Source organism: Macrosteles quadrilineatus, unplaced genomic scaffold (assembly GCF_028750875.1).
Source record: "Macrosteles quadrilineatus isolate MER2022 unplaced genomic scaffold, UCM_ALF_1.0 Scaffold_9__3_contigs__length_116548681, whole genome shotgun sequence".
NCBI lineage: Eukaryota > Metazoa > Arthropoda > Insecta > Hemiptera > Cicadellidae > Macrosteles > Macrosteles quadrilineatus.
The window spans coordinates 103,341,491-103,369,034 of record NW_026542602.1 but is presented as its reverse complement, the minus strand read 5'-3'; the positions used below and the strand labels follow the sequence as shown (position 1 = coordinate 103,369,034).

The 27,544-nt window shown below is 35.6% G+C and overlaps 1 protein-coding gene across 1 annotated transcript in view; it reads left to right on the top strand.

Moving 5' to 3' along the window:
* LOC129003773 (trifunctional purine biosynthetic protein adenosine-3-like) overlaps positions 1–24,587 on the top strand; it is a 28,248-nt gene extending 3,661 nt beyond the window's left edge. The window contains exons 6-19 of the mRNA XM_054432069.1: positions 1,142–1,355; positions 2,952–3,082; positions 5,350–5,473; positions 6,536–6,755; positions 7,416–7,638; positions 8,171–8,369; positions 9,164–9,291; positions 9,585–9,702; positions 10,652–10,849; positions 12,580–12,726; positions 15,252–15,391; positions 17,810–17,935; positions 21,345–21,602; positions 23,680–24,587. Coding sequence (XP_054288044.1) covers positions 1,142–1,355; positions 2,952–3,082; positions 5,350–5,473; positions 6,536–6,755; positions 7,416–7,638; positions 8,171–8,369; positions 9,164–9,291; positions 9,585–9,702; positions 10,652–10,849; positions 12,580–12,726; positions 15,252–15,391; positions 17,810–17,935; positions 21,345–21,602; positions 23,680–23,865 — 2,412 coding nt within the window. The 3' untranslated portion in view covers positions 23,866–24,587. The remainder of the gene's footprint in view (positions 1–1,141; positions 1,356–2,951; positions 3,083–5,349; positions 5,474–6,535; positions 6,756–7,415; positions 7,639–8,170; positions 8,370–9,163; positions 9,292–9,584; positions 9,703–10,651; positions 10,850–12,579; positions 12,727–15,251; positions 15,392–17,809; positions 17,936–21,344; positions 21,603–23,679) is intronic.
* Positions 24,588–27,544: the final 2,957 nt, after the last annotated feature.

Sequence of the window (27,544 nt, the reverse complement as noted above, 5' to 3'; positions counted from 1 at the left end):
GCCAACTGAGGTGATTTATTTGTTTGAACATCTTATTCCTATAAAGTATTCCAACTGTGTATTGATTGTGTATTACGTTACTAGTCCTGAAAATAAGCGTTTGCCAGACGAGAAGAGAGATAATATTTTTGTTTATAACCACTCATTGTCACCCAAATAAAGTATAATCAGCTGATTGGTGTCCGCTAAAACTCATTACAGTACAGTAGTACTGTAGGTAATGAAACCCAATTTGATTAAGCTGGCGGCAAACAGCTGCTTTCTGGACTAAATCCTCGCGTTCGTCAAAATAGTGTAATGTGGCGTAAAAACATTTAAAAGTTAGTTATAGGCCTATATAACGAATTGACTGGAAATACACATAGTTCCAAGTTAATGACACCCTGATTAATGTGTCTCTCATAGTTTGAAATCGACTGTTGGCCTAGGTATTATACACTTATTTGCTTTTTTTCTTGATGACATGAGCTTTCTAAGATGTCACAGTTTACCAGATATTTTGCTGTTTATCAGGCTCCTTCTACTTCTATCCTGTATTTAATTTAATTTGCTAAGTTGATGCAGCAGTCCACGTCAATGAAGGTCTTACAACACACAAAAACACTAAAATTCCAGACTGATACTGATACACCAAACAGCACCAGTGACGTTACGTGTGAAAAGATAAAACATCACGCTTCCTTAGACCTGCCGAATGTTCTGGCGCTGTGATCCAACCAACACGGGCGAAGCAGCTCAACTGGAGCAATGTCATGAATAAAATCTCTATTTCTCCCTTCGTTTACCTGTCTGACTGTTTTAAATCTGCTTCCTTCTAACAATAGGAAGTAAATTAAATTGGCTTCAATTCAGCAGGAGTGATTTTTAAGGATAACTAGCGAACCTGCCGCACGTAATCGTGCGCTATCTAGACATAGGAGAAGAAGGATTTGTATTACATATATGGCAACGCCCCCGTTCCTTTTTTCAGACCTAGTGAAAACATTTGCCATGGTTTTAAATGAAAGCAAACTTATAAACATGCTCTATTGAAGGCATTATCAGCAGTTTTAAACTAAATCAATCTGTTTAGTTTAGACTCAATAGTCATTATGTTTTATTTTAACGCCCCATAATTTTTTTATTCTTTGTGTCGTGTCAGGTCCTGGGCTTCTCAGACGGCCGCACTGTGAAAGCCATGTTGCCAGCGCAGGATCACAAGCGAGCACTGGACGGAGACCTCGGCCCCAACACTGGAGGCATGGGCGCGTACTGTCCTTGTCCTCTGCTGTCCAACCAACAGCTGTCTTGGGTAGAGGAGCATGTTCTGCAGAGAACTGTTGACGGACTCAGACAAGAAGGATGTCCTTTTGTGGGTGAGAAACTCTTATAAGGAACAGTGAATGATAGTTTTAAGTCTTAAGTAGTGATGGCATCTTGTCCTTCAATATGAGAGTTGCGGGTTCAGTCATTGGCATACAGACAAAATTACAACAACTTTGAAGTTTGGACCCATTCCTATTCCATTGGAAATTCTCTTAGCAAAGTGGCAATTGTTGTACAGAACTCTTTAAATAATAAATAGTGAATGATCACAATGTCTCAGGACATGTAGGCTATTCCTTACTGTTCTATGAATCAATTTTCCTTTTTATCATTTGACTATTAGTGAACAATGTTGACTGATAGTATTTAGGTATAATAGCCATAAATGGAGGGGGTAGACCCTCAGTAGCAGGTTAAAATAAACTGGTGCTCCCGATTTTTTCTATTTTTAGTGACCAAATACTGGTTAATTGTAAAAAAAATTGTAGTTTTTTTTTTTTCTTTGTATCAAACTGTAAAAAGAAGTTTTTAAAGTGTTCATGGGCTCTCACGTATGTATGAAAAACAGATCAAATTACCTGCATATTTTAGTTAAATTACTTCAAGGAACTTGTTATCAGCTCTGATAAGGGTCAGTTGAACTTTGGTCTAGATTATCTGTGTCCATGATGCCCAATATTTCAGTTATCTGTTTGGCCTGTTTTGAAAACTTTTATCCCTGTTTGTATGTCCATAGTTTGCAAATCGGCTCTTTCAATGATTGCTCAAGAAATGCAGCAGAGTGTTAATTCAGTTTTCTTTTTAGTATATCAAATTTGCCCATGCTTTCTCGCTTTTTTCCATTATAATATTTATGCCAACCCTATTTCAAATAGTAAATATTTCATTTTAACCATGTCAGTAAATGTTTGTAGCACTTGTTTTGTTTCTTTAAATTGCAACTAAAATATTAACAACAATTAAATTATCCAGCTGATCATATGTTCTTCATAAGGATAACATGGTAACTTTAAAAGCCACTGGGGCAGAGCCCAAGGGACTTTTTCAAAAATGTAAGGTTAGTTTGCAAATCTACACACAGACGAACATTTTGGTATAGGCTACAATATGTGGAGTTAAATCTTAAAACAAAAAAGCCTTATTGTTTACAAAGTCTTGTGTAGAAATTGTTGAGTCAGGAGTTTTGCAATGTACAGAATTGGCAAGGTGACCAAGGATTGGCGGGTGACAACTATTTTCTGCTTTCCACCAGGGGCGGCTCCAGGAAAAATTTTTTGGGTAGGCCTGACAAGGATCAAGAAAGAGTTTGATCGGGAGACGAGAGGTTTGAAGGCCTTTTCTAGCAAAAAGGGGGGAATTTTAAAATTGAAAAGCAAAATAATTAGTTTGAATGCTTTCCCTTTATTTACATATAATTAAATTTCTTTATTTATTAATAACTTTGAAATATCTCCCAAAATTTTGGGTTGGCAGGGGCCTACTTGGCCTGCCCCCTGGAGCCGCCCCTGCTTTCCATCTCTTTAGCCCTATAACTGTCCTCTGAAAATCCTGTAAAAAGATTCAGATTGGCCGTCTGCCTCGTTGGTTCATATTTTCAAGCCTCTACTGTAGCTAGTTGCTGACTGTGTCTGTATTTGATGATAAAGGTGTGTTGTATGCTGGTTTGATGCTTACCAAGGATGGACCCAAAGTGTTGGAGTTCAATTGTCGCTTTGGTGACCCAGAAACCGAGGCAATCCTCCCTCTGCTTCAGTCAGATCTGTTTGACATTATGATGGTGAGTAGAAGAGGTAGAAATGGCTAGTACTATAAAATATTGTACAGTAAAACTTTAACCATAACTTTAACTATCAGAATGGCTGACTAAAAACCATAAAATTATAGGAATAAAGATACACAAAATAAAATGTTATTGAAGCCGGCAGAAACCATGATCATGGCAAAGTCCTAAACATCTCCTACAGTCATGTAGACAGTGATCATCTCTCACAGTCACAGAAACATCATCATTGCACATGAAAATCTTATCATCGCAGAGGCGTCTTGCGAACATGGTTATATCATAATTTTAAAAGAATAAAGCTCAACTGCTATACTGATGGTTCTAAGATCAAAAATGGGGGCACTGGAGCAGGTGTGCATTGGATGAATGGAGGCACTGGTATTTGTCTTCCAATGGGGGTGTACCCAACTGTCTTTCAAGCGGAGGTCACTGCCATTCTAGTTTGTGCTCAAGAACATCTTAACAAAGATATCAGAGACAAAACAATCAATATCTTTACTGATAGTCAAGCGACCTTAAAAGCATTAAACTCTTACGAATTCAACTCCAGGCTCGTGTGGGATTGTCTTGCTTCTGTGTCTGAGTTGGGTAGGAGAAATGACCTTACGCTTTGCTGGGTACCAGGACACTCAGGCATTAAAGGAAATGAAGCTGCAGACAGATTGGCAAATACTGCCTCTGCGACATCATTGTTAGGCCCACAACCCTTCTGTGGCATCTCACGAAACAGTGTATGTTCTGCGATTGCGTCATGGGCCAAGGAAAAGCATCGCAAACGCTGGGTCGATGTTCCCCTTCTTAGGGTCAGCAAGCTTACTCTGTTTAGGCCTTCCAAAAAGGTTGCCTGTGACCTCTTGAGACTAGACAGACGAAGAATTAAATTAATTGTTGAACTGATAACTGGTCATGGAAGATTCAGGAAACATCTACAACGGATGGGCTTATATGATGGTGAACCGATCTGTAGGTACTGTGATAGGTCAGAAGAGACAGCTGATCACTTACTCTTTGATTGTAACGAGCTCTCTGACGCTAGATCGATAACTCTTGGAAATATGGCTAGAGGTAGATATCTTCCTGAGGATGAACTAATTGGGAAGCTACAGGCATTCATTGGGCGCCTCAACTTGTAGGTCAACAAGAAAGCAATTAAGTATCTGGGGTGCGCAATAATTCGATTTCGGATGAAGTGCTTTAAGGTCTCGACCTGCCCCTGTTAGATAAGATAAGATAAGCTCAACTCAAACTTGTTTTTTATACTTGGCGCTTAATCACTCAAGCTTTTGGCAGCTTCTCGACATGGCTCATCATACATCAGAGTAAAGTATTTTTATAAAATACCCCCAATTTTAATACAAATCCAACTATCCAAATGTAGGACGGTCCCGATTGATTAAGAGAGCTGGAGTTCTGTATACTTCTACCCAGGCTCAAGAAGTATATTACCTCTACAACACACTGTGTCCAGCCAGCTACGCCAGTTTGATGACTCCATTCTATTCTTCTATACTGGCCTATCACGTTTTTTCTACTAGCAGCAAAACACTAATACTAAATACATTCTTGTCAATTGTAGATAATGATAAACATTTGGTTATCATCATTTTGTATCAACCTACTGTATTTACATCACATAGAGGTCATTGATATAAGAAGTTACATAATTGAGATATTCAATAAACTGGTAGAGTTTAACTAACTGGTTAATAGATATTGAGCTAAGTATTATTCTAAATTCTAAACACCAGAATACCCTTTCTTCTACATCATTGAGTTGTTAATGTTTGAAAATAAAACTTTTATAATTCCAAGTCTCATCATATGTTTGATATTAGAGAGGTACACAGTAGCCCCAGGAAATTAACTAAGAATTACTTTTGCATTGGAGAAAACACTTTTGCAGGGGTAAACAAGTTGGAGTACACTTGCATTGCACCCTAGAGAAAAAGGTTTCCACCTCAACCAATGAAGCTCCAAGATTTAATCTGATGACATCTTGGAAGGTCACAACTAAACTGGTTGTGCAAGTTCAGAGATTCTTGCACAATGAGGCCAGAAAAGCTGTGCATACTAGATAACCAAGGACTTACTTTTATTTTATTTAGTTTTTTTTACACAATTGGAATTTGTTATTCTTTTTACAAAGAAGTGATCCAAACACTGGGCTTGTTTCTACCGAACATTGGCCTTTTGGTAGATAGCATCATTGATAGATTGAACTAGTAACATTCAGATTTCAGCTCGTCTTCCCTCTGTTTAAGTCTTGCTGCAGTGAGACGTTAGTCAGCCAGGAGGTTTGCTGGGCCTCTGGGTGTTCCACAGTAGCTGTCATCATGGCTTCCAGAGGATACCCGGTCACCTCCAGCAAGGGTGACATTATAAAAGGTAGGATGTAACTGATTCAGTAATTTTGTGTGTATATTTTTGTATACTATCACATAAGTGGATTAAAAACAATGCGTGTAATTTTTCTATTTACGTCCAACAACAGTGGTTTATTTTTATTTTTATAGGTTAACGGGCTAAAAATGGTCATATTACTTTTCAACCTCTTGATAGAAATGGAGTCAAAATGATAGTAATTTACAAAAAATCGGGACGATCAAACCAAATATACGTTCATGTTCATATTTTTTTTTTCATGGTGTTGATCAAATCAATGATTCTCACTCCCTAATCATAATCATCTGTAATAATTTACGAGTATCTTTAGTATTCATTGTTTGTGTTTGGTATTTATGAGGATAGATGGGTTTTAAAACAATCCATAATTTAATTGTGTCATTGGCTAGAAAAGATTCAAGAAGAGATACATTTTGGATTCCATGGTGGATTAGATATCCATTAATTTCAGTTGCAGTTTATATAACATTTTAAGTAGAGACTGTGAGCTAACATCTATAGATTCCACTATAATCAAATTTTAAGGAAATGAACATTTGTGCAGTGTACAGAATGTACATTTTTAAAACCATTCAACACTTGTATGAGGACGAGAAAATAGAAGTTCAATAACAACACAAGGTGGAAAAATATAACTGTAAGAAGCTACCACTGTCTAGAATTTTCAAAATGAAGCCATCCTATATTGGCAATCTATTTTTGAGAAACCTACCCATTTAACTTTAAAAAAGGAGCAAAATGAAACTAAATTCTTGAACAAACTAAAATTTTATTTAATCAATCTGGCTCCCTACAGTATTGATGAATAAGAATATAAAAAAAAAAATCTATACTGTCAGACTCTACAAATTATGTAAACTTTTATGTATTTCCAGGTTTTTAAATGTTGTATAATTACTGTAAAATGTGTTGACATTATTCATATGCATTACTACAAAGAATAAAGACAATTTGATTTGAAATTACAAGTGATCAATTCATTTGATTTTTATATTCAGTATTTCATGGAAATAACAGAGGTAACATTAGCATTCCGTTTGTCAGGAGTTGAGAGACTGTATGACAGCTCAGACCTGGTGGTGTTCCACTGTGGCACGGCGGAGGTGGCGGGGGAGCTGGTGACTGCGGGGGGGCGAGTGTTGGCTGTGGTGGCGAGGTCCCCCCATCTGGTGACAGCTGCAGCACGTGCCACCGCAGTTTGCAGCACCATCACTTTCCCTGGTGGACAGTACAGGAGAGACATTGCACACAAGGGCATTCCTAGGTGTGGATATAATACAGGATCTAGTGCTAATGGTGCCTGTAGGAAATTTCTTCAGGGAGTAAACCAATATCTTGAACCAGGGACAAGGGAAATTAAATGGTCCTACCCACAAACAACCCTAAAATAAAACACTTAAAATTTTAATACATACTTTTTTAAGCTTCCTAAAACCTGGAATTCTTTTGCAAATTGTTTACTTATTTGTTATTTTACCTTACAATCTTAATTTTTAAATTAATCAAAACAGTGTACCTATATAATTGGTACTAGGTACTAAATGGAATCAGAACATTTTTAATAACAAACTATTTCTAAGGTGAAAACTATAAAATTTTATTAAAAAGACTGTAATTTTAATGTATACCAGAATGAAATGCAGTCACAATTTTCTGTAATATTCCTCTTGTAATCATCAGTCTAATGTAAAATCCTTTAACATATCCATTAATCTTAGATTGCAAAAGTAATTTTTACATTTTGTAAAATTTGTTTACCAAACTGAAAGATGGATAGATTTTACTAAGCTATTTGATAACCTTGATAATAAAACCTCGCTTCCATAGATCTGTCCCATAGCCTGTCACATCACTATCTATCAGGTGAATCATGTAATAGTATTTAGTACTATTTTTCACATTTTCAAGTGTTGTTTGCCTTCAGGTGGATCCTGCAGAGAGGCAAAACAACGTACAAGTCTAGTGGTGTAGATATAGACGCAGGAGAATCACTTGTAGATGCTATAAAGCCAGCAGTGGCTGCCTCCACACGTCCGGGCGTGATGGGTCACATTGGCGGCTTTGGCTCTCTCTTTGACCTCAAGAAAACCAACTACAAAGATCCTATACTGGTGTCAGGCACCGACGGAGTCGGGACTAAACTTAAGGTATGATTGTTTTATGTAATCAGGAGCATGACGAGGTGCACGAGTGGAATTGATTCAAATCATTTAAGGAGTGATCGTAATTCGTAATAAATGATAGGATGACTTAATATTTTAGATTAATTAAAAATACATGGTACAAGAGGAGTTCTGAAGGATACAGCATATTTTGTGAATACATTTGAGTAGGCTTTATGAAATTACCTGTTATGAGTCATTGGTTCAGTAGAAAGTATTATAATGCAACAAGTACCATTCTGTTGTGTGAAAACTATTGAGGAGTTCTTAGCCCTTCAAACTAATGTACCTTCTATCTTTTCCCTTAGGTCAACCTGTCAACCAAATATGTCTGCTTTTTACCTCAGCTGTTACATCTATAGGTCTTTATTTTACCCACTGATAAAGAAATGTTGCCATACTTTTCAAATCCGATCTTACTTAGTAGAAGAAAGTTATACAAAGCTATACTTATCGGTCCAATTCCTCTTACAAATGACTAATACCTCAGTTGACAGTAATGTTCCTGTTACCTCAGATTGCCCAGGAGATGGGTATCTACTCCACTCTAGGACAGGACCTGGTGGCGATGTGTGTCAATGACGTACTGTGTCAGGGAGCTGAGCCTCTCTACTTCCTTGACTACTTCGCCTGTGGTCGTCTGCAGGTCTCCACTGCTACGGACATCGTTGTTGGCATCGCAAAGGCCTGCTCTATGGCTGGGTGCGCTTTGGTTGGTAAGGAAATTGCTTAAGTGTAAATGATTTTGGTTTATAGCTAAAGGAAGGACAGTGTTCAAGGCAACCTGAATTGGTTGGTAATTTGTGCAGTCTTTTTCTGTTTTTTTTTTTGTGGCTTTTTCATTTTACGACCTGAACGCCTAAGTGCAGTTAAGTGCTTATTCAAAATACTTCTCATCGTTATTTTATATTGTTTCACTTCAAAATCTCTAGGAATACAATTTTACTAAGATTGTTTGCTAGAAAATCAAAAGTATTGAATGAAGAAAGATCAGAAATAATTTTCAAGCATTAAAAAGACGTCATAATGAAGAAGAAGAGAGGAAATGTGGTAATTAATATTTATAATCTAAAAAAAAATGAAAATGTTCATCAAAACACTCCTAACAGCTATAGGTCGACAGGACAGATAGCAACCTGCGCAAGGATTTATTGCACATGTAAGAGGAAGTCGCTTTCCAAGCGGCCGACCTATATTACTTAACTGACTATTTTGAACACTTCCTAATCATAAGTCACACACCAAAACAACCAGTAGTAAACTCTTGCTTGGATAAAACTATATTTCTTTTCTACTTTTCACACTAGAATTAAAAATAACTTCCATTCTAAACTGAAAATAATAGTCATTGTAATATTATGATATATCTTTTCTTTAAACCCTTTCAACATACGAGGGTTAGTGTCTAAAACAGCCTTTTTCAAATTTTCTAAACATATTTTATAAAAAAAAAAAACTTGAACTCCAAGTGCTACACTTGAGATAGTCTAATTGTAAACAATCTTTGCAGGAGGAGAGACAGCAGAGATGGCAGGACTTTACAAAGATGGAGATTTTGACTTGGCAGGGTTTGCAGTTGGAGCAGTAGAGCGGAGTAATGTGCTGCCGCGTCTAGACCAGATCAAACCTGGTGACAAAGTGAATATAGCTCTTTCATTTTAGTTTTGAATCCAATTTCAATATTTATTAATGATTTATATATATAGATATTATTATTATTCAACATTTAAACACACTTGCCCCTAAGCTACATAGGAAAAATTATTGTATTTTTGGACTTAAATTCAGTTTCTTGACTTTAATTATCAGCATTACCATGATGTTTAATTTATGTCCTTAGTAAAAGTTTCAATCCTAATTTTGCAGAATACTCGAATTTTGCTAATAAGTAGATGTTTGATTGGAAAGTTGAAGTGTTGGTGTTGTTTCAGGTACTTGGACTTGGGTCGAGTGGAGTTCACAGTAATGGCTTCAGTCTTGTGCGTAAAGTTATGAGTATGCAAGGTCTTGGTGTCAAAGACAAAGCTCCGTTCAGTGACAAAACTCTTGGTGAGAAATACAGGAAGAATATAATATTTTAGCTAATTTTAGGAGGCATATTGGATAAATTTAATTGTATATTGAATATTAACGTTAAATCTGATCTATATTGATTCATTAAACGTTTTGTTTTAACTTAACTTTCTATAAGATAGAGTATTTTTATTTGACTGCTTTAATTTTGCAAAATTGTTAAGATTAATGGCAAAAGATAATACATTTGCCTATTTTTAATTAGGGGTTCTGCGGGCTAGAAAATTTTACTTGGGGTTAGGTAAAAAATGTAGACCCACGGGTCTTGGGCCAAAATCGGGATTGCTTTGGAAAGTATTGCTTTTTCTTAAAATTGGTTATACAAAATTGGTTTATACTATAATTGGTTTAAATAATACTGTACGTCATGATCTCTCCCAATATCACAGGGGAATCAAGAACATATTCTGCATGTAGCAAAGTCTTCAACATATCCTCTGTGTCGCTGCAAAACTACGACATCTTCTATGGTCATGGCACAATCGAGAACAACTTCCGCGGTCATAGTGACTGACATCATCATCTTGTCCCACATGGAAAATCCATGAACATCACACACAATTGTGGAAACAGTCAATTTTTGATTTCACAAGTTCGCAGAAGCTTTCTACAAAAGCAAAAAAAAAAAGCTTGGCTCGACCTCACTTGAGCTTGACCCAAAAAGTATTCCTGGCCTAAGCCCACCCTCGAGCCAACTGTCAACATCAACCCAACCTGACCTGTAAATATCAGGGACCCACAGTCCCCTACTTATAATTTGTTTCTTGGCCCTCCAAATGTGTGGTATGACAAAATAATGACTAAACAAAATTACCTCCTCAGATAATCCTTGACAATTAAAGTAGAGTGAAGTAAAACTTGCTATTCTGGGTTTTAAGTTTAAGCCATAAACGTTTTATTTGATGAAACATTATTTGATGTACAGGTGAGGAGCTGCTGACTCCCACGAAGCTCTACGTCAAGTCCGTGTTGCCTGTGATACATCATGTGAAGGCTCTTGCACACATCACTGGTGGAGGTCTGATAGACAACCTACCACGAGTGTTGCCTCCACAACTGGGTGTGACACTGGACGCTAACTGCTGGACCATACCTCCCGTCTTCTCATGGCTGGCCACCTCAGGTATACACCCCAAAGTCGCCGGAACTGTGTAATACGAGGGCTATCCAGAAAAATGTCTGTGTTAATTGAAAATGCCGCGAACTGTGAAGTGCGTGCAAAAAAATGAATGGACTCTTTGGTTACAGTTTAGTAGCCATGCTTTTCGGTTATAATCTCGTGCAACAAACTTGGCAAAATTTGTGGAAAACCCATAGAGAGTTCTGTTATTGTGAACTTTCGAGTTTTACGGACATCGGCATCGACTTTTTCGACAAGTTCGGCAGTCACAATGCTGGGTGTTCCACTTTGTTCTTCGTCGTGAACGTTAGTTGGGCCATTTTTATGACCCACTGACGAACTCAACCTTCAGTAATAATGTTTTCCCAATAAACTTCACAAAGTTGCCAATAGATTTCTATCGATTTAAAGTTTTTTGCAGTCAAAAACCTTATAACTGTATACACTTCACAGTTTGCGGCATTTTCAATTAACACAGACATTTTAAACTGTCACAGTAACTCAATGGAGTACAGGAGGAACCTCTTACTAGCACGGCTAGATGCCGACTGAGCTGCATAACGAACTAACACCAAGATGGTCACGCTAGCCACGACCCTAGCAGATACAGACAAAAACGTAATCTACTTTCTGGATAGCCCTCGTATTACATGTTATTCATTCATCATTAATGTTAATTTCTATTTAATTTTGTGTGTTTTCTCCTATAATGTTTGTTAATGCCCCTAATAATGTGCTAAGTTATTTAAAATGTTTCTCCTTGTTAATATGTATTATTTCATCAAATTTTGTTCAATGTTATATAATATCCCATCACCCCACAGAAATGTCATCCTATTTTATGTTACAATATAAAATGTCAATGTCAATTCCTACTTATAACAAATAATATATCCTTGTAAGAAAAGTGCAAAATAATAAAGTGTTATTTTTCAAAATTAGTCAAAAGAAAACAAGTTACTGTGGCAAGTGTTATTTATGGGAATTTGACAGATGTACCTTTCAACAATGGACATGTGACTTCCAGAGCTTCAACCATTGCCTCTACCCAGAGCCTGCCAGCTCTTTACAGTGTTAACGTCACTTTATAGGACAATGTGCCTAAATTAAATTCATTCCAAAGTGTGGTCTCTGTTTTAAATTGCTTAGTACCAAAAATATTAGGGACAATTGCCTAGAAAAGTGCCAAATTTAAACCAAACCCTATTTTATTTTATTGCTTGTAGTACAATGTCTCAGAGAACAAGATAAGAATGCGAACAAAATTCTAAAACTCACTTGGCTATCATACAAAATGAAATTATCTCAAAACTTACCATCCAAAACAAAACTATAGAATCTCACAAGCTGAAATCCAAAATTTAAATCAAAATCTGCAAAATGTGAACAAGAAGTTGAAACCCTCAAACATAGCAAAAGCTTCTAAAACTTCTAAGGCCCATTTAAAATTATATGCAACGTAAATCTTCTGTTGATTTTGATACATAATTTGATGGGAATAAGTGATTTTATCATATGATTTGTCAATTTAAAATTTACCCTTTGATTTGCAAAAAAAAAAAAAAACAATATTTACCTTGCCTATTTGCAAATTAGGTTATTTAATGCCTCAACCACATTGAATAGTATCTAGTATAAAAATTGTTAAAGTCAACAAAATGTAAAAGTAAAATGATTACTGTTTGTTCGTACCAGTAATCTCAAAGATTTATTGGCCGAATGTTTTGCTGCAGGAGTGATCAGTGAGCAGGAGATGCTGCGGACATTCAACTGCGGCCTGGGTCTGGTACTGGTTGTTGCTGCGGAGACAGTAGACGCTGTCTCGGCCAAGCTGCCTGAAGCAACAGTCATCGGCTCTGTATGCAGCAGAGTTTCTACTGGTAAAGCTTTTATGCTATATGATATTGTTCCTTATTTAGTGTATTTCTTTCTATGTTACATGTATTTTGTAATGTTTAATGCGAGGAATCTCTTTATCCTGATCTTGGTATCATCTTTGACCAATAGATGGAACTAGATATTAAAATTTTTGTCAGTTTTGTTGGAATAAAAATTGACGTATTTGAGTTGAGCCTCTATCAGAGTGAGCTGATTTAAACTGCTGGTTTCTGTCAAGTACGCCAACTTTTTAACAAAACCAAACTGTAAGGATATGCTGATTTTAATTGTTGGTTTCTGTCAAGTACGCCAACTTTTTAACAAAACCAAACTGTAAGGATATGTTTGAGTTAAACTGTTGGTTTCTGTCAAGTACGCCAACATTTTAACAAAGCCAAACTGTAAGGATATGCTGATTAAACTGTTGGTTTCTGTCAAGTATGTCAACTTTTTAACCAAGCCAATCTGTAAGTATATGTTATTGTAATTTTTAAATGTAAAGCAGCTTTTATATCACATCAACTATCACAGTGACACACTCTTAAGGGAGAAAGTAGAACTGTAGACCTTTACAAACTTGTAAGTGGCTAATTCAACTATGATCTTTTTCAATAAAAATTGGCTTCAGGTGGTCTATATTTAGGGAAGACTTATTTATAATTAAGAAGTTAACGACCATACAACTTAGACCAGCACTTAAAAGTATACAGTAGAGAGTTGATTATGTAATACAATTGGGGTGTTCGGATACCTGTTTTTTCCGCATAATTGGTCATTGTCAGTAAAAATGACTAAAATGAGATACTGTACATTATTTCAACATTGATTGATTACATTTAAATACATTTTTTCATGTTTACATGTATTTTTAGCGAATTTGCCATATAGGGAATAAGCTATTACCGTAGTACTCATGGTAAGACCTGGACCCGGGGCCGATTTTTTTTTTTTTCGTTTTGAGGTCCCTAGAGGCCAAAAACACCATCCGTTCAAATTCATATATATATAAGTTTGGTTGGTTATTATTGGTTATTGTTTTTAGTTAATTCTTTCTAAAGGGGAAAGATGTGTTATAATGTTATATTCACATATTATCATATGTTAAATGTATCATATGTTAGTTGGAGGTAAACAATATCAGTCATGTTTATGTTTCAGTCTTGAGTTGAATTGTAAATAAACTTCTGAACTTTAAATGTTAAAGCTTCTAATTTTATTTATATTTTCTAACTATATATTTATATATATATATATACTAGCAGAGTACCCGTCCTTCGTACGGGGTTGGAATATAAGTATAAAATGCTTATTGCAGTTATACTCAAGCTTTGCAATTGCAATGGGTGGAGGACACAGTTTGATAAAATTTGCTTTATTTAAATTTACAGTATTCTATAGTATTACACATCTACCATAGCCATAATGTTCTACCATTTTACCTAAACAATAGAGAAAAATAAATGATCAATTCGCAAAATATCACAAATTATTCATGAAATGAAAAACATATACATAACTGTAAACAATCCTACTTTGACAGTTCTCATTGCGAATCACAGTTTTTTGTTGCTGCTTAGTTCAAATTAGCTGTTTTCATAAATGCAAAAAAATATAGTGCTGCACCCTGTTGGTAAATCTTATAACTTTTTAAATGCTTTTCCATATCATAGAACCAACTTTTTTTAGTTGAAACAGCTGACTAAATTCTTTAATTCCCTTTAAATATGAATACTCATAAGGTTAACATGGGGAATTACAGAGCCACTGGGGCGGAGCCCGAAAGGATTTTTGAGATAAGAATATGCCTATATGTTAATCGGGAATGTAAGCTATCATCATGCCAAATTTCAGCCCAATCCGTCCAGTGGTTTATGCATGATTGAACTTCAAACAAACAAACAAACACACAAACTTTCACATTTATAATATTAGTAAGATATGTGTCCGTTAGCGCGATAACTCGAGCAAAAATGATCCGATTTTGATGAAATTTGGTACAAACGTGTAAACCTACGTTTATTCGAACGAGTTCGCAAACCAGCATGATCGGACCATGGGAACGGGGGTTTATGGGGGCTTTTATGGGGTAAAAATTACATAAAAAAACACGTTTACCCTCCCTGTTGCAGCAAACCTAAGTATGTGTTAAACTGATTCTATTTAAATAGGGAATGAATGTGATATTTTTAATTTTTAAGGAGACATTTTAGTGTAAATCCAATCAGGCAAATGGAAATTCGCTTAGTCTGTAGGTTTGCTGCGGCGGGGGTATTTCTAGTTTTGATTGTCTCCTGTGTTTGTAGCAATATTTTTGGATTTGATATTTCATCAGCATTTGAATAGAATAAATACAATCACAATTTCTTGTCAAGACCAACATTCATAATAAGAATAATACCAAGAATAATAGACAGTACACACTCTACTGTACTAATGTATATTATATTGTTGGAGGGTTTTATACTTATGCATTCTGTGTATCAAGAACATGTTCAGAGCTCTTATTTACAGTTAAATGGAATTCCAGGTGATCCAGCCGTTGTTGTGGAGAATGTAGCAGCTGCCTTTGAATCCACTATGAAGCCTTTTGTTGCTCCTTTGGTCAGTCGATTGTCCTCACGCAAACGTGTTGGAGTCCTTATCTCTGGCAGTGGCACTAATTTGCAGGTATTTTCCTTTATTTCTCACTAAGCATAAAATACTGTATAAATTAGGCATAAATTATACCTTATTTTGTAGTTATAAAATAAGTTTTTAACTCGATTAATTTATTTGGAAACTCAAATGATTGTATGGTTGTGGTTCATTAGAATAAAAGCATAGCAGCTAGTTTACCATGGAAATTAGACCATCAAGGTCCACAGTAGGGATGAGCATCGATAGGTCAACCATCGATCTACCGATAACAGCGTTGTGAAGACATCGATGATAATTGATGTTTTTTTTTAGTTTTTCGTCTGCTCCCTTTACTGCCTCACCTGATTAACCTATTAGCATACTCATTACTCTACAAGCATTGATTAAACACACTCCTTTATGTTGGTTAGTCTGTACTACTAGCTAGAATTTCTAAATTGGCAGTTTCTCTGTCACATTTGCAAGACGAAATACCGGTATTAATTTATTATGCTGGAGAGCAGGAGTGCTGCCACTGAAATTTATTACAAATATTAATTGATTTTTAGGTAGCATTTATAACAAGGACCTCACAAAAATGTAGTTATCTCACTCACTCTACACCTGTCTAAGTCTAGTCCAGTTCGCAATATTTTTGGATTCAATATTTCATCAGCCTTTGAATAGAATAAATACAGTTTTACAATTTCTTGTTAAGACCAACATTTACATTTTCATCAAAACTAATATCAGGCCTACAATTCAGTTATAGAAAACATTGATATTTCAATACTTGGCCAAAAACATTGATGTTCGACAAAAATATGGATGTAACAAAAACATCGGTAACCTACCATCGATAGAAAAACATCAATGTTTTGAAAACATTGACTATTGATGCTCATCCCTAGTCCACAATTGGCCCTGAAAGTCTGAACATTCCAATTAACAAGCAACGTTTCCTCAAAAACAAAATCATTCACTATTTCAATGGAAATGGATGCACACCTGTTGCCGGCCTCAAGCAAGTATTTACAACCTTCAACAAACTCCCTAATCCACTTTCTCCACCCTAGTGTACATTTCCTACCTCTAAACACTTTAACATCCATCAACAGGGATTGACCCCCTTTCTACAAGGAACATAATTAATTACAGAGTGTCATTCAAACTTGGGTGGGAGAAGCATAAATTGTATTTCACAACATTTTTAACACTATGATGAGACTAGTCATTCAATAGATGTGGGAACAGGCTAGAATAGTAGTGGATGAAGTAAGGAACTTGAGCTGGTATTATATTATAAGGTCAACATTAACAATTTTATTTTTTGCAAATGAACACTTTATCCAACAAAACTTGTTTTTACTTTTGAAGTTATAGTAAATATGTGTAAAACAGCATAGCCTTTTTGGGTAAAAAAAACAAGCATACAGACTGAAGTGAAAGGTAAAACTCACACCACAGTTAAACATAGATATTTTATTGGCCAAGATCCCAAAAGTAAATCATCAAGCTAAAAACAATACATTAAAACAAACATCAATTATGATAACAATTAATTATAAAACTACCAAACAGCACATCTTCTCTTTTCTCTTTTTTAAAATTTATTTATAAAAGTCTGAATTGCTGTATCTAAGAGGTGGTTTTACACTTCTTTTAGGTCTGCCATTTTCATTGCTATTGTAATTATGTCCAGTATCAGTTTCAGTTCCTTGGTCTTCTTGGTATTGGTATTCAAATCTATTTTCATCATTTTCGTTTGGCTTATGCACAGCTATAACGTGTCTCCTGTTCCTTTTGAGAAAGTTTATCATCATTTACTTCAATTACTTTCATATCTCTAATTAGTTCATCTTTTAATTCCCCAAGTTTACATCGCTCTGCCAGTTTGTGTAAACTATTTTTAAAAGAATCAACAGGTTCTCCCTCAGACTGACGTCTTTTTAGAAATTTAGCTCTCTCATATACAATATTGATTTTGAAACCTAAGACTCAAATCTACCCTTGACAGCGTCATAACTCTGTAATTCTTCATCTTTTATTCCGAAAGATGTTAGAAGGTCTTCTCCTTCATGTCCTAGACAGTATAAAAGCATATTACCTAGATTTTCCTCACTCTTACTGTCTAATCCTGAAGCTAATCTAAACCTTTCAAATTTTCTTATCCGTCTAGGCCTTTCAGAAATTGAAAGGTTCTAGTGTGACAAGCTGGTATTGAACTGTACTACTCACTACTTCAGCCATTCTTATGTTCCTATGTTTCCCTTCTTCCACAAAAGTTTATTTAACCTGACACCATGAAGTGAAAGGTAAAACTCACACCACTGTTAAACATAGATACTTTATTAGCCAAGATCCCAAAAGTAAATCATCAAGCTTAAAACAACAATACATTAAACAATACACAGACTATACTCTAGTTTTAGTACCCATTCAGTTTTTTCACACAGTTTTGTTTTACAGTCGCTGATAGACGCCACCTCAGGTCTAGGCAGTGTGGCTATGGGGGCAGAGATTGTACTGGTGATATCCAACAAGGAAGGAGTACAAGGGCTGGAGAGAGCTGTCAGAGCTGGCATTCCCACTCAGGTAACAAATAAATAAAAATTTTTACAAATTATTGACTATATTAATCAATTAAATCATTCTTTATTCATTATGGACAAAGAACATGTTGTTCAGTTAGCTTGAACATTTTAGTTATCCTCTTTGTTTTACTTAAATATCTTTTCTCAGCCAACATTTGTTTGTACTCATATTAAATATTCCCTATTCCCTAATATATTGTTAACATTATGTTGAATCTAAATGTAAATAAAACTGTTGTGTAAAATACGAGAAAATAGGTCCTAATAGATGTTGGACGAAATTGAATATTAATAAAAGGCTACTAAATTTTTGATTTTTGAAATTAGTATCTCATTAAATGCAAAGCAATAATAAAGTTATACAGACACAGACCTTTAGTGAAGCTGTAGCAACGTTTGGTTTGGAGTACCCAACCTGACCTGTAGTACTGGGCAATTGTGGCATTGACGAGTCCATGTCCATATTGAAATTGAAATACTATTGCACTATTTTACAAATAATAATTTTCCGTGTAATAAACAAAAAGTTTTCTTCTTAAAAAACAAATGAAATAGGTGTCACTTCTACTTAGCCTACTGTACAGACTGATTAAAATATTAAAAATTTAAATTCAATGTTGCGGAATGATGAAAAAACGGTGCAGGCAAATAGACGATAGATGTGTTACTCAGCGGTGGACGACAGCATACTGTGTCGTTTGGAAATTTAAAAATAAAGAATTATCTGAATTTAAACCATAAAACTTAAATATATCCAACAAAAACAGTGTCTTTCTCTTGTAACCATTAACACTCGAAGTGTCAATTGCCATAATCACGGCGGCGTTGCAGGCTTTCTGTTTTGTCCTATAAAATCCCAGATGAATTTTGTACTATTGAAAGATCCCAGTAACAATGCATAACAATGTATTCAGCAGGTTCTGGGCTTCATGACAACCAATAAAGATGGCCGTTTTGCAAACTATTTCTTTTGCTCTGTGTTTGTTTTTCTGCTTGTTTGTTTTCGTCTATGGTTGTCATGGCTACATCGTTTCGGTGTTAATATCTTTGTTTTTATAAATAGGTGTGAGAAAGGATAGGATAAGCAGGCTTACCTTAAAAAATGTAGGCATCCCACTTCATTCACTACAGAACACAGAAGAAAACACAAACAAACAAAATAAACATTGGATATTTCGAGGCCACTGGCCCCTTTCTCAACATGGAGAGTCACATTAGATATTAAGAGTCTTTCACTGGTAAGGAAGCAGTGTTGCCAACACACTATGAATTTACAAATGAATATTTACAGGTTATGAGTCATCGAATTTATTTACACTTAGTCTAAGCCTGCTTTTTAGGTATGGAAGGGGAAAGAAAAATGTTAGGCCTATCTGAGATTGAGGTTTGGGGGCTCCCTGGATTTGGTGAACCATTGATAAGAGAGTTCCCATCTCCTTAGTTGTGATGGGTTACAGGTGGGAGGGAAAGATCTTATTATTTTTGAATTGAAACAACTGTTTAAATCTTGCATATTGTGGCTGGTAGCATGAATAGGCACTGGTTTTTCTGGATGATTGTTTTTTTATATCTGTCCTATGATTGTTAATTCTTGTTCTAAAACTGGTGGTGGTAAGTCCAATGTATTGAGATGGGCAACGGTTGCATTGAAGTTGATATACAACATTTTTCGTGGAGCATGTATTGTGTCCTTTAATTTTGAAGGTTTCTCCTGTTGATGTGCTTGTAAATGTTGTGCTGGGCCTATTAATGTGGCAGGTTTTGCATCTTGCCATGTCACATGGGAATGAGCCTTCTATGGGTTTATCTTGGCCTTTGTTAGGTTTTGACTGTTTAGGGTGAACTAACAACTTTTTTAAATTGGCTGGTTGTCGGAATGTAGTTGTGGGAGGTTTTTCCAAGAAGTCTTTGGTGTGTGGGGATGCTCTGAGGATTTTGAAACCGTCTTTTAAAATTGTGTTTAAGGATTGGAGGCCGTGGTGGTAGGTCGTGATAAGCTGCAGGTTTTGTTGGGAGTTTCTTTTTTGAGTAGGCCTAACGTTGGTGGTTTCTGATTGAGCCAGACGGATCTGGTTTTCAACTAGATTGGCCGGATAACCTCTTTTAGTAAGTCATTTTTCAAATAAACACTATATAACTATATGTTTTCTTTTCCTCATTTAGTTTAGAATAAAATGTATGGAATATTGAATAGCCTATATATAATAAATGAGCCTGGATATTGAATATCAGTCCTTGTACTCCACTCTCACATCCCTTATTATACATACACCCCTCTATCACACCCCTTTGCCCTAGCTATATTTAATTATTCTTCTTACAACCTTTCAAGCTATAAAACAAGATTGTTTTATAATCGAGTCCCGAAATAACTGTTGTTCTTGTAATCACAGTCACAAGATTGTTTTTTTTGTCCTTGTTTTTACCAATTAATTTCCTCATGTTTCTGCCCACTCTCATAGATAATCAAACTTTCTTTGATTTTTAATACAATTTATCTTTCTCCTATTTCCCTCTTTCTTCTAATTCGTCCAACATGGCTTACCAGGGCTATTGCATGTTCAAACTTTAAAAAATCTACTCATGCAAAAATTGTTTGAAAAATCCTGAAATCAATAAAAGATTTAGAAAGCCTTTTCCCATCCCTTCTCTCTGTGACACAAATCAAGACTTAAACCAACTTCTTAAACAAGTTAAACCTTAGAAACAAAACCTATGAAGAGAACATGCAAACTGCCTTGGAACTTTTCCCAGAAGACTTGGATTTGGAAATTGTTAGTGATACTGAGCACAAACTATGACTGCTGTTCATCAAAGCAAAATCTCACAATGAAGTTTTACTCTAACAGTAATTTTTCAAAATTTACTAATTTTGTTATTAAATAACGCAAAAAACATACAAGATATTGAACAATAGTAAATTACAAAATTGCTGGCAATTTAATAAGCTTTCATTTTGTGTATTACCATAATTTTGCTTGGACGCATAGTTTCCGAGATTTCAGCAAAAACCGAAATATGGTACCTTCAAGCACCCTCATCCCACACAGAAAAGGGCCAGAGACTTTTGGTATGTTTACCTACTGACTTTACTTAACAAAGTTTAAAGTCAGAAATTGTGTTCCAAACATTTCCCTCTAAACCCTTTTTTGAGCATTCGTTGCCTGAACTAACGGTGCTATCTAACAACAAGTCAATGTTAGATAGTAACTAGACCAAGACTTGAACCATTCTGTTGAGAAAAAAGTTAAAGAATGGCAAAGTCGTAGAATCACTAATAATAATGAAAATAATTTAAAGAAACATTAATATACCGAACTACTTTTTAAATCTACTCCAGTATCAAAACTCATTTTAATTCTAACGTAGGGTCTGTAGAGACCATATTCTTAGAGCGGTTTTGTATTCAGGTTATCAAGCACACAGACTTTGCCAGTCGGGCGGAGTTTGACGCAGCTCTGCATGCCAGTCTACAGCGAGCGGAAGTGGAGATTGTATGCTTGGCAGGGTTCATGCGAGTGTTGACCGGAGCCTTCGTACAGGCTTGGCGAGGCAGGTTACTAAATATTCATCCGTCACTGCTGCCTGCATTCAAAGGCACACATGCTCACCGCCAGGCACTAGCTGCGGGGGTCAGAGTCTCTGGGTGTACTGTGCATTTTGTTGAGGTTAGTGGTGTACCCTATTTCTAGATGTATAAGATTAAATTTGTGAGATTCATACTTAATATATCAGTAAAGGTAAATTCACAGTTGACTACAAGGCTGTAAAACATCCCCATTTATGAACAAAAGGGTTGCACTGTTGGGATTGGTCTAATGGAAGGTGTTAGTCTTGTTGCCAACCTCTTATCAAAAATTACCTAATTTTCCCTGAACTAAGCCGCGACTTAAAGATATATATGTTTGAGATTAAATGTGTGTTATATATTCTTTGAGGGATAATTAAGGACATTTTCCATCGCGATAAGTAAATACCCTTGCTGCAGCAAACCTACAGAGTAATTTGATTTTCATTAATTGATTGTGACTAATGTCACTGCACATTTTTTATGTTTACTCTATAACGTCCACAAAATAACTGAAGTTAACTGGCAGTACGCAGACCAAGACTGGTGATCCCATACATGGTCTGACACGGTCGGTTGTGTCGGCCAAGTCCGTCTGGAATCCTTAACCGACCGCGGACATGTCCGACTGTCTGCGGACCCAGTCTGTTTTACCGACACACGGTCGGAGTCGGATGAGTCGGCAGACATCTCGGACCATGTATAACCATGTATAACTCGGACCATGGTGGGCTTAAGTATAACATGAGAATTTGGAATTAACAGATTTTTAAACATGTTCTCTGTAACTTTTATGTTTTATGCTTCAGTGTACCGTTACTAAATTATTATTTTTCTAAAGTTAAATGAAATGGTTTAAAAAATTGAAAATTTTATGTTTTGAGGGTCAAAACAGGAAAACCCTATTTTCACCCCATAAAAACTGTTAAAAAACCCCGTTCCCATAGTCCGATCAAGCTCATTCAAATAAATGTGTGTTTATCCTGTTTGTACCAAATTTCATTGAAATCATATGAATTTTACGTAAGTTATCGTGCTAATGGACTCCTGTGGATGATTGGCTGAATGGCTGATTGTCAGATTTTAATGGTAAGATTTTAGTACAACTATCCACCACTGTGACGTAGTGTTGCGCTGCAGCATGTCCTGTTTTTCTAGTTGGGCCTTGTTCTACATAAGCATAATAAACCATTTTCAAGTGATTCATCTATGTTAATACCCAGAAATTTATGGGACGTAGCCAATTTAAGGGATTTAATCACCATTGATCCTGACGGAAAATTGTATTGTTTGTGTTTTTTCAAGATTAAGTTTTAATCCATTGTTCAAGAACCAACCCTCCATGTCATGAATCACATTTTCAAGAGAAGATAGCATTTTAGAAGTGTTATTATTTATTATCAAGGCTGTAGTATCATCTGCAAAAATAATTGGTTCCTGATCAATAGCTTAAGGGAGGTCATTAATGTAAATTAGAAAGAATAGAGGACCTAAGATTGAACCTTGGGGCACACCTGCCGATAGGTTTTTCCATGGTGAATAGTACTTTATCTTATCCAGTGTGATTACAGTTCTGTGTTTTCTATTAGAAAGCTAAGAACACAATAGAGAGTGACAACTTCCCCTAATCCCATAATCACTCAGCTTGAGCTGAAGGACTGAGTGATCAACACAGTCAAAAGCCTTGGACAGGTCACAGAAAATACCAACTGTAGCCTGAGACCCGTCCAAAGCCTGGGTAACCTCATTTATAAACTGTGGGAGTGCAGAACCCGTGCTTGAATTTTTCCTGAATCCAAATTGTTATTAAATAGACGATTGCTTTCAAAATAACTAACCAATCTTAAATTTATTACTTTCTCAAATATTTTAGAAAAATTACTCAAGACAGATTTTTGTTAGATGAGAAAGAACCCAATACATAAAAAGATTATACATAACCCTAGCCAACGCTGGAAAATCACCAAAGAAAAACCACACTCAGAGAACTAGTATTCCAAACAAGATAAACTGAAAGAAAACAACTAGGTACTTTCTCATCTGAGGAAATCAGATTCCAAATTCCGAAACATTGTACAAAAACTTCTTGTCCACTAAATGAACTAACCCCCTTACCAATTAAAAACCCTTGCCCTCGTTATCATTGAAATGGAGCCTTAAACTTGAAATGTTGACAGGAGGACATAGACTCTGGAGCTATCATCGCCCAGAGAGCAGTGAACATAGAGGCTGGTGACACAGAGGATACTCTGAGTGAGAGAGTCAAGCTGGCTGAACATGAGATATTCCCTGAGGCTCTGAGACTGCTAGCTACTGGACGCATCACCCTAGACCTCCATACCAACAAGATAATCTGGAATTGATCATTACAATACAACTGTACTAGGGTCTGTCTCTGTTAGAATAGTATTTCCCATCACTGGGGCCTGGAGTGACTCAAGCTTAGTGACCAAGAAAATGATCAAGGGTCGAAAAGACTAATTAGGTACCCAAACTATATTTTTTTTTCTGCACCATTCTTTTAGCTTAGCTACAAAATGAATATTTTGATTATTGGGGAAAACCATACGGCAAATAGCTATTTTCCAGACTATTAACCTAATGTACTATTAGCAGACTCTCTTAACTACATCTGATTTTTTTACACTTGTGCTAAATAGGACAACTACCTCAGATTGGCAACACACACATTAAAAACAGCTTTTTGCTGCAGTATGACAAAAAAGTTTTCTCGGCTTGGGGAGACTTGTCATTATGTCCAATTGGTGTAACTGGTAGGCCTATTATTCTAAAATGTGAGTGGTAGTCTTAAGTTGTGTAATCTCTATTGAAGTATGCTCTCTGATTTGTTAATAAGCACTGACTACTCATTTGTTTTTGTGTAAATTATAATACACTAAAATATTCTGAATACTCTAAAATATTCGGTAACTCAATGTCATTTAGGTAATGCAATACTAACTAAAAATAGTTAACTACACTTACCAGTTGTTAACGGTTACTTAATGTTTTTAGTAAAAAGCATTTAGCTTGGATTAAATAAATATATAGGATGGAGAGGACACAGCTAACTCACCTGATGAAAGGTTGCAGACGAGTCAAAGAACACATAAAACACACACATAATAATACTTGATATTTCGCCTCTTTCAGAGGCTTCTTCAAAAGTAGGCCTAGATGGCAGCTGCAAGAACAATCGTTTAAATTGTTACAAAGTTTGTTACTGTTGCAACTGTATATATGTTTGTAACTGTTGTTCTTGCAACTGCCATCTAGGCCTACTTCCTAGAAGCCTCTGAAAGAGGCGAAATATCAAGTATTATTATGTGTGTGTTTTATGTGTTCTTTGACTCGTCTTTCATCAGGTGAGTTAGCTGTGTCCTCTCCATCCTATATATTTCTTCTCCTTAATAGTCTTCCATTGCATGTCCCAGCAGCTCAAGGACACAACAAACTGGCCTCTTGTTAATTTCATACTTAAGATTCACCAGTGTTGGGGGTTTGCCAGTGCAGACTGAGATTTAAGAAAACCCCCAAAGGAAAAATCAAACATATATAACCGATGCCTGAAATAACCTTTCCCAGTTCCATGGTTCACACCACAGCCAATGAATTAAGTCAACCCAACTGAGAATTGTATTTCAGCTGGGAACGATATAATGGCGTCCAAGTTGAAAGTGAACTCAAAAAAGTGGCTGCAATGTGTGATGTGATCATGCAGTGATCCACGGCTACTAAAATGGCATCACATACAACAATATGTAACACCTCCTCCTCGTAACAATTACTTTTGTCTGTTTACTAACCATTTAAAAAAACATCCAGTTGCTGTTGGCATTGCTGTTGGTCACGTTGCAAATGAGGAGCTTAACCATGTCAGGAGGACTTGTGATATTTATTTGCTCAATGATATATGTTACTTCTTTTCTTTTGACTATTGTATCGAATGCATTCCCTTCTTCTTTTTCCTCTTTGTCACATTCCAGTGAGATAAGTTTATCAATGCTGAGATATAGCATCACCCAAGGGCGGTCCAAGCCTAACATTTTTCAGGTGCACAGGGTTAGAGGTTAATGGTTTGGGGGCATGGAATATATGCTGCAAACTTACCATGGGGTCAGAGGCTACTCCCACTAAGAAAATTTAAAATTTTAGTGAGATACACATGTCTCGGCTATTTTTTCATGAACATTTCATGTTGAAGCTAAGTTTGTTCCTCTATTTTCTCATATTTTGGTCTTGATTATAAGTATTTTGATACTATTTCCAGTTGTAGTAAAGTAAAATAATAAAAGCAAGTAAGAATGTAAACAATTATATTATTTTTAATTTAACTATCTTGAGTGGATAAAAACACATGAAAAATCAGACTATTATTTACAGGATCAATTGCCTGAATAATTTACAAAATCTCATTTCATTCACAGCACCATAAAGTCCAATGAAACCTAATTACTATATACCTCGATTCACGGAGTAACAAGTCATGGAGAACACTTATTCTACTCTCGTAACAAGGTTTCTAAATATGTGTAACACCTTATACTCATTAATACAACTTATCAAACCATTATATTTTTAGAATAATTTTAAATTTCAAAAAATATTCTTCAAACTATTTATTTAGATTTTTGGGAGGGCAAGCAAACACTGGAATCGATCCATGCCTTCTATGAGTCTGAAAAATGATTGAACATTTAATTCTGACCCTAGTGAAGCCAATGTATTTACTTCAGTCATCTTGTGTTGTAGTTAGACGACTGGTGACTGCAACAAGTGTATACAATGAGATTGGATTGACAATTTGCAAAACGGTACAAGTTAAAGTTTCCTTTAAATTTACAATAACTTATCTGAGGAAACTATGTATTTGCAAAGAAGCTTATTATTCTATACGATATGTTAGGGGGTCATGACCCCTCCTGGGACCGCCTTTGGTGGTATCATCCCTTTCATTGTCTAAAGTAATGCTTTTGATTGCATGAGTAGAACTATTGAAAAAAATCAAATTTAAGTTCTGAGTTATTATATATAAGCTGTGCAACTAAGTTATATGTGTTTTACAATGATGTATGATTTTTTCTTGTATTGTTCTTGTTAAGCCAATCATTCCTAAGGAATTTGTATACTCTATGAAACCTTATCTGTACAAGGGTAATTCTTGCATTTGTAAATTGAAACTATACACTTGATACAAACAGTCTCTGATTTTGTATAGTTTTATATTTGTTATAAAATATTGTTTACTAATGTGTTGTTTGTTTCTTATTGCTATGTCCCTTGTCTATGGTTATAAAGTAGGCCTATTTAACTTGGTTTCTTCACCTGTTGGTAGTAAAAAAATTAAGAACACATTTTTTTTAAAATTATATTATTCTAAAAAAGTAAACACTTCTAGTCTTAACCAATGAATACAAACCCTTTAAGAAGCTAAATACTTATAGAGAATAGTCAGACTGGAATTTTGCCGCCAAAATGAGCTTTGTGCAGCTGCGCTACTCTATCCTTCTCTCTCTCTCTAAGCTGATTCTTTGTCTCACTCTCTCTCATTTAGTCAGCTGACTTGGCCGCGCACTCCCGATAGTCTACCCAGCGGCTACCGCGGGAATTATCCAACATTCAAATATTTCCAGACTGAATTTTTAACAAAGGCATAGCGCTTCTTAAAAGGTTTGTATTCATTGTCTTAACTCAGTTACTGAAAAAATGTTAAATTTTTTCTGTCACCTCTACTTTTTATTAGAACGTTTGTCTTTTCCTTTTCCCTATATTAACTATGAATCATTAAAATAATATATTTTACCACTAGGGCTTACAGCAATTTTTTTCAACACAAGATCACAGAGTAAAACCAAATCTATCTATCTATATTATTAAATACGCTACATGAAACTTTGTAAACAATAAGGCCTTTTTGTTTTTGGATTTAACCCCACATACCTGGCCATTTTCCGTTATTTTATGGGGAAATCACCATTACAAATAAAAATTTCAAAAAAATGACAGAAACGCCTGGACAAAAAACCATGGATTAGTACGGTA